At 47.3% G+C, this 13511-nt stretch overlaps 2 protein-coding genes across 2 annotated transcripts; both read left to right on the top strand.

The window, feature by feature from the left end:
- On the top strand, positions 1389-2438 carry LOC110432286 (ATP-dependent DNA helicase PIF1-like). The gene has a single exon (XM_021452384.1). The coding sequence runs from the start codon at positions 1389-1391 to the stop codon at positions 2436-2438; it is 1050 nt and encodes a 349-aa protein (XP_021308059.1).
- On the top strand, positions 8689-10533 carry LOC8058796. Its single transcript, XM_002467524.2, has one exon. The coding sequence runs from the start codon at positions 9185-9187 to the stop codon at positions 10124-10126; it is 942 nt and encodes a 313-aa protein (XP_002467569.1). The 5' UTR covers positions 8689-9184; the 3' UTR covers positions 10127-10533.

The following is a 13511-nucleotide window of genomic DNA, read 5'->3' as shown; positions in this document are numbered from 1 at the left end:
ATGCCATGGCACTGGTGCGAAGGTTTGGAAAACCAGATATATTCCTGACTACGACATGTAATCCAAAGTGGGATGAGATCACACGTGAGTTGTACCCTGGACAAACACCACAGGATCGTCCGGACCTTATTGATCGGGTTTTTAGGGCAAAACTAGAAGAGCTTAAGCACGTGTTGTTAAAAAAGGATATCCTTGGAAAGGTTCGTGCACACGTGTATGTTGTGGAGTTCTAGAAGAGGGGTCTTCCGCATGCACATTTTTTGCTAATCATGGACAGACGCTACAAGATCACGTGCCCAGAGCAGTATGACCTTCTCATCTCTGCCGAACTCCCAAACAAGAAGAAGTATCCAGATTTGTATAAAATGGTTACAAAGCATATGATGCATGGACCTTGTGGAATACTTAATCGCAATTGTCCGTGCACAAAGGGCCGTGAATCATGCAAGAACCGTTACCCACGACCTTTCTGTGATGCCACATTACAGGGCAAGGATTCATACCCAGTTTATAGACGACGAGACAATGGCAGAAAAGAAAAAGTTCGCGGACACAAGCTTGATAATAGATGGGTTGTACCTTATAACCCATACCTCCTACGTTTGTTCAATTGCCACATCAATGTTGAGGCGTGTGGGAGCATCAAGGCTGTAAAGTATTTATTTAAGTACATTTACAAGGGTCATGACCGCGCGTCTGTGGCTGTAAGAGAGGCTGACAAGGAGGACAATGAAGGAAATGTCGATGAGATCAAACAGTACAGGGATGCTAGATGGGTAACTCCACCAGAAGCCTTGTGGAGGATATATGGTTTTGATATAAGTGATAGGTCCCCTTCGGTGTTGTCCTTGCAGCTCCATCTTCCTAACATGCACATGGTGTCATTTTATCAACGTGAGGGTGTTCGACGTGTGCTTAATCGTCCAGGTGTTGAAAGGTCGATGCTCACAGCCTACTTTGAGAAGAACAACACATCTGAGCATGCTCGAGGTATATTGTATCGAGACTTTCCTGAATACTATAAGTGGGACTCACAGGGAAAACAATGGATTAGGAGGGCACAAAAGAATCATTTAAGACAGATTGGAAGAGTTGTATGTGCTAATCCGGCTGAAGGGGAGAGTTATTATCTTAGGGTGCTTCTAAACCACGTGGCTGGTGCTACCTCATTCACTGATCTAAGGATAGTGTCTGGCGAACTACTACCGACTTTCCGTGAAGCTGCAGAAAGAAGGGGCCTCATTGAAGCGGACAACACGCTGCATGAGGGCCTTGCTGAAGCTACTCTGTGGATGATGCCATGTGCACTACGAAGGCTCTTTGCAACAATCTTGGTTTTCTATGAGCCGAGTGATGTATTAGAACTCTGGGAAAAGCATAAGGAGGCAATGTCAGAGGACTACAGGCGCAATAACCAATCCAGCTTTGCAGTGGAGCAGATGGTCCTTATAGATATTCGGAAGTTGTTAGAATTAATGCAGAAGGACATAAAGATGTACCCACTTCCTGATATCGATGACACATATGATCCATCTGGCGATATTCCAAGGGAGATTTTTGAGGAGGCCAGCGTTGAGGCAAGCATTGATGACATGGCACTATCAAAGACCCTTAACGAGGAGCAGCAGGCAGCCTACAATGAGATTATGTTTGCTATTGATAGCGATGATGGGGGTTTGTTCTTTGTGGATGGACCTGGTGGCACCGGAAAGACTTATCTATATAGGGCTCTGCTTGCTACTATACGTAGTCAGAACAAGATTGCCGTGGCAACAGCAACATCTGGTGTTGCTGCATCAATAATGCCCGGTGGCAGAACCGCCCACTCGCGCTTCAAGATTCCCCTCACCCTTGATGATGGGGCATTTTGCACCTTCACAAAACAGAGTGGTACTGCTAAGCTGCTTCGGACTGCATCCCTTATTATTTGGGATGAAGTGACGATGATGAAGAGGCAAGGTGTCGAGGCGCTAGACAACAGTCTCCGTGATATCATGGACCGTCCTAACCTGCCATTTGGGGGGAAGACTATGGTGTTTGGTGGAGATTTCAGGCAAGTTCTTCCAGTTGTTCGAAGAGGGTCTAGGACTCAAATAGTTGGTGCATCACTACGGATGTCATACCTTTGGAATTCCATGCGACATCTCAAATTGGTGCGAAACATGAGGGCAAAGAACGATCCATGGTTTGCAGAATACTTGCTACGCATTGGGGGGGGCTCTGAGGAGGCTAATGGTGATGGTGAAATTCGTCTTCCTGATGAAATATGCATACCACAGACTGGGAAAGACAGTGATCTTGATACGTTAATTGACTGCATATTTCCTGCCCTCAATGTCAATATGTCAAACAAGAGCTATATCACGACACGAGCAATATTATCTGCACGGAACGACTCGGTTGATATGATTAACATGAAAATGATAAGTCGTTTCTAAGGGAATGAGATGGTGTACCATAGCTTTGACAGTGCAGTGGATGATCCACATAACTACTACCCATCTGAATTCCTTAACACTTTGACCCCCAATGGTCTCCCTCCACATGTGTTAAAGCTTAAGATTGGATGCCCGGTCATATTGCTACGGAACATCGACCCTGCGGGTGGACTTTGTAATGGAACCAGGTTGGTGGTTCGAGGGTTCCAAAGAAATATTATCGATGCAGAAATTATGGTTGGAGATCATGCCGGAAAGCGAATCTTCCTTCCACGAATTCCATTATGCCCCTCGGATGACGAGATGTTCCCGTTTCAGTTCAAGAGGATGCAGTTTCCTATTAGACTCAGTTTTTCCATGACGATTAACAAAGCACAGGGGCAGACTCTTCCCAATGTTGGTGTGTATTTGCCTGAACCAGTGTTCTCTCATGGTCAGCTGTATGTTGCACTATCTAGAGCCACTGCCAGATCAAATATTAGGATCCTTGCAGTCCCGCCCAAAGATAAGAGTGATAATGATAAGAAAAAAAAATACAAGAATAAATGGTACATACACAAAAAATATTGTCTATAAAGAGGTCCTCACTCTATAAAAAAGGTAGTCTTCTGTTTTGGTCTACTATTATATTCTTACATTATGCCCTTAATTAGTGACATTTTTTGTGTCATATCAAACTGAATAATATTAATTATTATTATGTTGATTGTGATGATATGGAAATTTACGTATAATTTGTTGTGCGATGTGTTATCCGTAGCGACTTTACGTATAATTTGTTGTGCGGTGTGTTACCCGTAGCAACGCACGGGCACTCAACTAGTAACTATGACAGGGGGCCAGATTGTCTCTGGGCTACGAACGTGGCACTTGCGGCCCAGTACTGTGTGTCCATAACCCACACACACACAGTAATTTCCGGCCCGTGGACATCAATCGAGCGAGGGAAGGGAGCCCCTGCTCTGCGCAAACGCAAGGCCCAACAACCCTCTTCGGTTCGTCCTCTTCGTCCGGGCCGGCCCTCTGCTCTGCACCATTTCATTTCCGGCGTTTTCTGCTGTGCTCTGGCTTTGGAGAAATCCACGCAGTTATTATGGTGGTGAAGGACGACTTTGACTTTTTCCTTGACTCGCTCGCCTCCGTCTGGGAAGGAAAAAAGTCTTTGCTTGCCGGAATCGGTTGACTGTCCTCGCCGTCGCATTGAATACCGCCGATGTTCGTCGCCCCCACTGTGCGGTGCCAATGCCATTGCTGTCTCGACTGGCAGAAAGACAGCACACCAGCAAGCTGGGTCTCGTGAAGCACAGGACAAGGACGGTTGACTTGTGCTAGCAGGCTGCAAGACAAAAGACAAAGTGGGCGCTGTAGGACACAAATCGTGCATGGATACGTGCTACAAGTAGTATGAACGCGCTGCAAGTGCAACTTGACCTTCTCTGCGTCAACGGCATCCGTCCAAAGGTCCACGAGATCGGTCTTCCTGCATGCACATGACTGCAAGAGAGTCCACGCTCGCGAACGCACCCGTGACTACGTGACCTGCCCCGGCCCCCGGGGTCTTTCCTCTGCGTCTCTGTGAGGGCAGCAGTACTGGAACGCCCTGAACTAATCCATGACGTCAATACGTAGCTACGATTGATGTTGCCGGCGCGTCAAGTTTAATTGCCCGAGATTCCAACTTTGGACTTTATATATCCTTGCTCAATTGATTCTCAGTCCCCAAATGCAAATTCTGGGACTAAACATTACAGAAACTATTAGCAGTTTAAGTATATGTCAGCCCTGACCTGTGTACATACGTTGTCCGGCAAACACTCGTGCGTCACTGCAAACGAGACGAGGCGGCAGAGACGTAAGCTCCTCGTTCATGGAATAGTTGAAAAAGGTTTGACTTTGTAGGATCATCCTCGCTGGATGCGGGGAGTCAGTCCGCAATGGTCAGAAACCGAACTGTTGGTGTAGACGCTCCGCGCTCTGCAGATATCTGCCGCCGTTGACTGTCACACGTATGGTCTTGTTTAGGCCTTGTTTAGTTCCAAAACTTTTTGCAAAATCGACACTGTAGCACTTTCGTTTGTATTTGACAAAAAATATCCAATCATGGACTAATTAGGCTCAAAAGATTCGTCTCGTCTATTTCGACCAAACTGTGCAATTAGTTTTTATTTTCATCTATATTTAGTACTTCATGCATGCGTCTAAAGATTCGATGTGACGGAGAATCTGAAAAATTTTGCAAAATTTTTTGGGAACTAAACAAGGCCTGATGTAAAATTTTTTGGATTTCGCTAGTGTAATACTTTTGTTTGTTTGTGACAAATATTGTCTAATTATAAACTAACTAGGGTCAAAAGATTCATCTCGCGATTTACATGCAAACGGTATAATTAGTTTTTATTTTCGTCTATATTTTTTGGTTTTGGGGTGAACTAAACAAGGCCATGTTGAAACTTGAATTCGAGCGATCGGTGTGGCATGAACATTGTGAACGTGACATGCACGCCCCGGCTGATACAGTCATAAGTACTTCTGTTCTGTACATAAATAATTCTAGGTGGTATGGCGCTCCAGTGACTTGCTTGTTCTTGTAGGGGACATGAGCATGCATGCTTTAACTCTGAGCCACTAATTTGATAACAACGTACGTACTGATCTTGTGTGTGTAGGCCTTGTTTAGATGCGAAAAGATTTTGAATTTCGCTACTGTAGCTATTTCGTTTGTTTGTGGCAAATATTGTCCAATTATGGACTAACTAGGATTAAAAGATTTGTCTCGCGATTTACAGGTAAACTGTGCAATTAGTTTTTATTTTCGTCTATATTTAATGTTTTATGCATGTGTCGAAAGATTCGATGTGACGGAGAATCTTGAAAACTTTTTGGTTTTCGGATGAACTAAACAAGGCCTTAGTGTGTAGTATCGATAAGGGCGGGCGATAACGTACGGAAATCTGGAACATCCTGAACTAATCCATGACGACATCACTGTGTGTTTCACCGACTGCAGGACCGGTGATTGTGCATGGATCGGTCTAGCGTATTGACCCAGGAAAGCAATCGATGCGCGCATGCCGGCGTACGTTGTCCATGCCGATTTGGACTTTGGACTGCTTGGGATAAACGTCTAGATGCTCAGTCTTTCTGGAGTGACATGTAAGTACGTTCAAGTCTTTCTTGATTACCAAATGTCTACTACGCATCGTCTCGGCGCTTAAACAATGCTCCCGGCGGCTGACAAAAGGCTGGACCACCGGCTGGTCAATTTAAACACAATGGCACCCTATGCATGGCTTACCATTAGAGCACTCACAATGCAGACTTTATTATAAAATCTAAAGTTATTTATTAACTCGAACAATGTAGATTTTAGAGTCTAAATAAGACTTGGAGTCTTATTTTTTCTACCTTTTTCTTTAATAAATATGTTTTTACATCAGCAAAATATCATAAATAATATGTATTTAATTGTCTTGGACTTTATGATAGAGTTTTGCATTGTTAGACGACGTTATGTAACTGCTGAGGCTGCCGGATTTGACCTGTTTTGATGTTCACTGCTCTGTCTGCTGTTGGACGTTAGCTAGGCGGCAGCGACCGATCGATGGTGGCTTCTGCAGTTTGATCTGCTACGTACCGTGGCTGAACCGCGGTCTCGCACGCAGTAGACTACTCTGGCGGTCGTCTCGCCAGAGAGGGGCGACCGGTTCGTTCCTACTCCTACGTGCCCCCGCTGGTCTCATTGCGTGCGTGCGTGCGTGCTTGCGTTCACTGAAACACAGGCCGCTAACATGCATGCACCCAGCCTCCAGCGGTTCGTGCATGGATCCGTACGGCAAAAAAAACGATGATGCCCTCTGGGCTCTGGCCCAGCAAAGATGCTGCTGCCGCAGATGCACGACGAGCGAATCACAAACGCGCACCGGAAACACGTGACGGATCCATCCACGGGTCGGATGTATGGCATTGCCGCCTAACGATGGATTGTCAGGCCTAATAATAATAATAATAATAAGCACGTACATAAAGCGGCCCGCCGGGCGCGCACTCGCGTCGCCATCGCTCGCCGGACGCCGGAGTAAAGTGGCCACGGGTCCCATGGGCTGATCGGCTCCATCCATCCCTGGATCTGGAACCCGAGCCGAGCCGAGCCGAGCGAATCAATCATTTTGTGTTCGTTGGGTGCAGCGCACCCGTCGCCGAACCGGACGAGTGAACCTGAACCTGCCAAAAGTGAATAATCGACCGAAGGAGGCAATGGCAAGGAACCAACGGGGGACGGGAGCATCGCGCCGCACATTCAATGCGCGCAGGCCAGGGGCGTACCGATCGTCGATCCCAACTAGGGGCGCCAATAATCAGTGAGGTGGGCACGGGCCACGGCGGGTGGCGCGCGGCGGGGCCCGACGGCCGGACGTGCCCATGTGACGGACATGGCCAGCTCCGACGCCGGGCACCAGCGCAATGCATCCCTAACCCTAATACCTAAGCCACGTGTCGTCGCAAGGGATGGGATTATAGAAGGACACTGATGCAGCGCGGCCCTGGAGAAGAAATTTGGCCAACACATTTCGATGCCCAGCTGGCGTATTTATGAATTATTATGATGTTTTATCGGTAGAGTACTCCTATCTGCTGGGAAAGCACGTAGGGAGTAGAGATTTCCTGGAGTATTGGACCCCAATTGCCGCCACACCATTCTAGTTATCCGATTCAATCATCTAGATTGTGTTTTTTTTAATATACAGAAATATACATTATATTATACCGAGACAGCAAAAACAAGTTACAAAGAAGCTCCCAAAAGAGAGAACCTTCCAACCATGCATGAGATGATGTGTTAAGTTATTTTTGCCCTTCAAGACATGTGCTCCCATTAAATTTGCATTGAGAAGTATATAAATATATATCTCAATACAAATTTAGTAGTGGAGAAAGTAAGAGCATAGGTCCTTAAAGAGAAAAAAAATCCATGTTTGGACGCCAATGCGCACTCGTGTCGAGTTTGCATGCTGTAAATTAATAGAAAAAATTGTGGCGTATCAAATTTTAGCACGTATTCCAGCAGGTATGGCAACTTTAGGGGGTGTTTAGTTTCCTTTTTACCTGAAAAATTTTAAGTTTTGGTCTATCATTTTGTATAATAAAATTTAATATCATGCAAAATTTTTAGCAAAAAGATAGTTATTCTCCATTTTGGATTTTAGTCTCAAGTGGCAAAAAAAAAGTACAAAAGAGTCCCAAGAGGCCCTCATGAGAGCAATAAATTCTGCTTTTTGATAGAAGTAAACATAACCCTAAAAATTTAGCTTTGTCTGTGGTGTGGTGTGGTGGAGAGCCAAACATGCTTAAAGTCTTGCTGACTATATATCCGCTAATATAGGCCTTGTTCAGTTGGCAAAATTTTTTAGTTTCAGTTACTGTAGCACATTCGTTTGTATTTAATAAATGTTGTCAAATTATGAACTAACTAAGCTTAAAAGATTCGTCTTGTAAATTACAGACAAAGCTGTGTAATTAGTTTTTATTTTTATCTATATTTAATGCTCCATACATGTGCCGTAAGATTCGATGTGACAGGGAATCTTAAAAATTTGGCTACTTTTTTGAAACTAATGGCCTTGTTTAGATGCGAAAAGATTTTGGATTTTCGCTACTGTAGCACTTTCGTTTGTTTGCGGCGAATATTGTCTAATCATAGACTAACTAGGATCAAAAGATTCGTCTCGCGATTTACAATTAAACTATGCAATTAGTTTTTATTTTTGTCTATATTTAATGCTTTATGCATGTGGCGAAAGATTCGATGTGACAGGGAATCTTGAAAACTTTTTAGTTTTTGGGTGAACTAAACAAGGCGCGCCATAGAGAGATAAAAAATGTACTCCTTTCATCCCATCATATCAGTTATCATTCGATGGCCTTGTTTAGTTGGTGAAAAAGTTTGAATTTACCTATTGTAGCACTTTTATTTGTATTTAACAATTATTGTTCAATTATAGACTAACTAGGTTCAAAAGATTTATCTTACAAATTACAGATAAACTGTACAATTAATTATTTTTTATCTATATGTAATGTTTTATGTATACGTTCAAAGATTTGATGTGATAGAGAATCTTAAAAAATTTAAGGATTTTGGGATGAACTAAACAAGGCCTATACATATGGGTACGGTAATTGAGAATTGCAAAATGTATGATACATAAGAAACAAGGAGAGAGATAAAAACGTTAACATGAGAAGTGTAAAAGGTTAAAATGATTGATATTTATAAGACCGAGGGGGCTACCATTTGTGTTTTAATTTGACAATTCTTGGTATATTATAAGACATTTTTATTAGGACTGATATTATATGACTTTACTTGGTCACCAATCCATCAGTACAACATTCTTCTCTGCACATGACAAACCACAAACAGTAAAGTCTGCTGTCTTTTCCAGTTCCAGCAAGACCGAGGGAGTATCACTATCTTCCCCAGCAAGATAACTGGGGCTTTGCAAGCATATTTCTTCGGACACAAGCCAACCAAGCTCCATCACCGCTTGGCCGCTTGGGTCAAACGGGTCAAACTTCACCCAGCCAACGCCCACCCGTGCGGGCTCTCTTACCACGTCACCATCGCGCCAGGATGCTCTTATAAAACACCTCGCGCCTCCCCCGCTCACCACCACCGCCCGCATCCAAGTCCAAGCCTCCTCTCCTCTTCCCGGCCAAAGCAGAGCAAGCCATCAGAAGCAGTGCAGATGGCAGTGGGGTTCCGTCGGACGCTCACCTCGCTGGCGTCTTCCAAGTCGGTGGCGCCGTCGTTCCTTCTCGACTGCGCCCGCCCCAAGAAGCTGTCGTACGCGCGGGTGCGGTCCACCAGCCTCCCCGTGCGCCTCCACCCTCTGGCGGCGGCGCTGCACGACTCGGCGCGCGCGCTGCTGGCGTGGGCGGACGCGCCCGCGCAGACGGGGCCCGCGTGGGTCGCCGACGGATCCCGGCGCGCGGGCCGCGTCCTGTCGGGCCTCGCGGACCTCCTGGACCACCCGCAGGCCCGCGACGCGCTGCGGCGGCACCCCTGGACGGAGCAGCTCCTCGACGACCTCCTCCTGCTCGCCGACCTCCACGGCTCCTTCCGCGAGTCGCTCGTGGCGCTCAAGCAGCTCCTCGCCGAGACGCACGCGGCGCTGCGCAGGCGCGACTACGGCGCCCGCCTCGGCGCCGCGCTGCGCGCGCAGCGGCGGTCGGCGCGGGAGGTGTCCCGCCTGGCCTCCGCCGCGCGCGACCTCTCCCACCGCGCCGCGCCCGGCGACGAGCCCGACGAGGCCACGCTCGCCGACGCCTTCGCGGCCGCCACGGCCGCCGTGTCCGCCGCCTCGTCCGCGGTCTTCGCCGGCGTGTCGGCCGCCTCCGCCGAGTCCGCGGCCAGCGCCGCGCCGTCGCCGAGGACGCCGACGCCCTACTCCCCCGCGCGGACCCCCGGAAGCCCGATGTGGCTGGTCACCGACCTGCTCCGGCGGCGGCGGACCGTGTCGTTCGAGGACTCGTGCAACGAGGAGGAGGAGGAGCGGAAGGCGGCCATGGGCAGGGTCCGCGGGCTCGAGGAGTGCGTCGACGCCGCCGAGGCAGGCTGCGAGGAGGTGTACCGCGCGCTCGTCAACGCCAGAGTCTCCCTGCTCAACCTGCTCACGCCCACATTCTGATTCATTCATTCATTCTGACGCCCTCTCGATCTCCTCTTCGCCTTCCTTCCTCGACAGAGAAACTCTTGGCGGATCAAACGTTTTTGCTGTGATGATGACTGTGAGGCATTCCATTTTGGTTCTTTTTTTTTCGGTGTGTAAATGATGTAAATACGTAGTACTTCGGGATTGTAAAGGGAACTAGTTCCAGACAAGCCTGTGGATTTTGCGCTTGTGTCCAATTCCCGTGGCCCTCTCCTCTGCTCCTGCCCAAAGCGCGAGCCATCTGTCTTGATTGTTTTCCAGCAAAATTAGCAGGCGAGCGAAGCAAAAGTTAGTTTCAATTGCACAATAATGTATTACTGCATTGTGCAGAGAAGAAAATTGTTCAGATTTTCTGGATTGTGAAGATAAAAGATTGTTGGTCCCTTCCACGGCCCTAAGAATCGTGAAAGATACTGCTAGTAGCCACTGTGAAACCTCTTGTCTCTTGTACAACAGAACGACGGTTGATTGATACTACTGTCACGAGCGAGCCATATCTATCTGTCTTGCCGTTTCCCTTTCCAGGCGACCGATGTATTCATGCATGCATGCCTGCATGGGAATCGGCAGGGATTTGAAGCTTGCGCAGCATGCATGCGATTGCAAATGGAACAATGCCATGCGGAGGCATTGATTCGGCGGAAATCAAATCTTTGGGTGCTGTGGTCTTTTCGGTCGGTTGAGGCGTCACATGGACTTGTATCTGCGGAGTTTAATGTGCCACGCTGGGAGTGACCCAACCCTTTTTTCCAGTAATGCAGCCGCCAACCTCTCCCTGTAGCGACTGAGGTCGACGTCTATCCAGCCCCGGAGGACCCCCCCCCAGTTTAAAAAAGCCTCGCTTCGCTTGCATTTCTGCCGTGCAAGCTCACCCCGCCTTGCCCGTGCCAGCGAGTTTCCAGAAAACCAAAACCATCCTGAAACTGATGCTGGTTATGTGGACCTCAGGGATGAGATGGTACATTACATGCCCACATCTGGTACCGGTCTGGCTGCATGTAATGTAACTCATGAGGAACAGGGAAAAAAAAGAAATAGAATGAATGAGTGTCTTGAATATTGTATAAATACAAGAATAAAAAACTTAGAAATAGAATGAAGTACGGAGTAATACCTTAAATCCAATGAATTGAGAAAACACGGATTGTAGGGTAATGTTAATTTGGAGGAAGTGTATGAAAAAAAAACCATAAGAAATTGATGAGAGAGACGTAGAGAAAGAAAGAAAAATTCCCATCAGATGCAGCATCTCAGTAAAGTTCCTCTAAAATTCATGTAAAGCAAGCCATTTTAATAGGAATTTTTTTTAAAAAAAAAAGTTATAAGAACTTAAATAATTTGTTCCAAAGGGTTTCATAAAAAAAGTTCCTGTTGAATTCTAAAAAGTCTAAAGGGACTGAACAAGTATCATACGTGGAGAACTTAGCTTGTTTTGTATTCAAAAAGGTTTTCTGAATGGTGAATGCATACACAATTAAGTTAGTATTCATTCATTGAAGAAAAAAAAATTAAGTTACATATAGTACAAGTACATGAGCCAACCGATCTGTACCTAGTTTCAAACTATCAGTTCACCGTACAAACTAGGAAAGGCGAAAGGTACCCATGACCGGGCTCGTCAGTTTCAAATAATGAAGTTTGAACACTAGCTCAACAAGAAAAAAAAAGTGGCAGCAGCTCACTTTTGAAGTACTAGGGTCTCCCTTCTCTAATCCCCAAGCCGTGATCGAGCTACCCAACCCAACAACCAATTATCTAGTGGTACAGTCAGTCGTCAATGTGGTCTGAGAAGATAATTGAGCTCAAGTCACAAAAAAGAGAGAGAGAAAATAATTGAGCTCCTCTCCTAAGTGATAACAATAATTGGGACTTGGGAAGATGATGATTCATATGATATGGCTAATGGCTACTAGATGGGATGTTGCAGTCGGACAGTTATATAGGTCGGCGGCTTTGGACGCATATATATATCTGTCGATCGATCGATGGATCGACCGACCTCTCCCATGTTCCCGGCGGACGTACGGCGCGCGGATGGCCGCCGGGGCTCCGATCCGGTCATCCAGGGGGGCAGAAATAACTGAATCTATGACGACGATCGAGGAGGAGGACAGTAGTTGCGAGAGCGCGTGTTGGAGTTGGACCGAATCACTGAATGATCTAGTGCCGATGGATAGATAGATCGGTGGTTGGGCTGGAAGACGACCACTGCTGCAATGCATGAGATTCGGCCAGGATTTCGACCGATCCGACGCCCGCGTGCGTGCGTCCAACTCAACGTCTCAACCCACCTGGGAATCGGTGTTGAGGACGACGAGGACCACGATCGATGAGGAGGACGGACGGTGGTGAGCTTGGCGTGGATTCAGTGCAAGTACTGTGAGTGCGAGGGCTTCGATCGCGACGCGCCTGCCCAGAGTATAATACTGTGTGTTTGGTGGAATCAATATATGGCCTGTGATTTCATTGCCCTTATCTAGTGACCAGTGTGTATAGTAAAATAAATAATGTGGAGAAGCTAAGGATCATTCTTTGAAGTTGTTGGCCAATCACTCGTTCAGTTATGAGTGCGAAGAGACACAAAATGATGGATAGAAAAGGGAAGATTACATTTTTTTTGAAAAGGAGAACCGCCACCTTTTTTTTATTAGCAAGCATCGAATCGATGATATCCCTTCGCTTTTCTCTGCTTCGTGGTGCTTGGGCCCCAACGCGAATGGACGGGCCTGGATCGGGTGTCACCCTCCAACTTTTCCGGGGCTTTTGATGCAAAAAGAGCCCACCGCGATGGCGCGATCCGCACTGCGCCGGATGATGCATCGATCCGTCGTCCAAAGTCGATGGCGTTCGGCACGTGATGAACGTTAGCGGTGGAACTTGTGGTGGCAAGTGGATGCGAGGACTCCGACTCGACGAGCACGATAGCTTGGATCCCGAGCAGTGCGCGCGGCATGTGAATTGTACGTAGTCGTGCCGGATGCAGGCGCAGCTCGTGCAGACGGAAACGGACATGGCACATGGTCACACTCGCACACACTTTCAGACCGAGAGGTCCTGCGATCCTCCCTCGTGAAACTGTGAACCGCTCAGAATAGGCCGCTATGTCCAGTCAGTCGGTCCAATAGGCCGTAGAGGCCCAGGCATTTTCAGTCCCATGTGTTCCAATGCTTTTTTTTGCTGGTGGGCTGAGCTGAGCACCTTGGGTGGGGGTTGGGGAGCCCTTATATGGGCTGTTGTCGCCTGCGGGCTTGCGGGCGAAAGCCGACTCGCTCTCACGCATGAGCAGGCTGTTGGTTGAAGCACGCTACGCTGCCGGTGTGCCTGACAACAAGGGCGCATTCGATATGGGTCAAGATTTCCC

The sequence above is a fragment of the Sorghum bicolor genome, chromosome 1, assembly GCF_000003195.3.
Source record: "Sorghum bicolor cultivar BTx623 chromosome 1, Sorghum_bicolor_NCBIv3, whole genome shotgun sequence".
Classification (NCBI taxonomy): domain Eukaryota; kingdom Viridiplantae; phylum Streptophyta; class Magnoliopsida; order Poales; family Poaceae; genus Sorghum; species Sorghum bicolor.
This window is presented reverse-complemented; position numbering and strand designations above follow the sequence as displayed.

What these genes read in the sequence shown, in the direction of transcription:
- LOC110432286 (XM_021452384.1), top strand. Translation starts at nt 1,389, where the DNA reads ATGTCAGAGGACTACAGGCGCAATAACCAATCCAGCTTTGCAGTGGAG.
- LOC8058796 (XM_002467524.2), top strand. Translation starts at nt 9,185, where the DNA reads ATGGCAGTGGGGTTCCGTCGGACGCTCACCTCGCTGGCGTCTTCCAAG.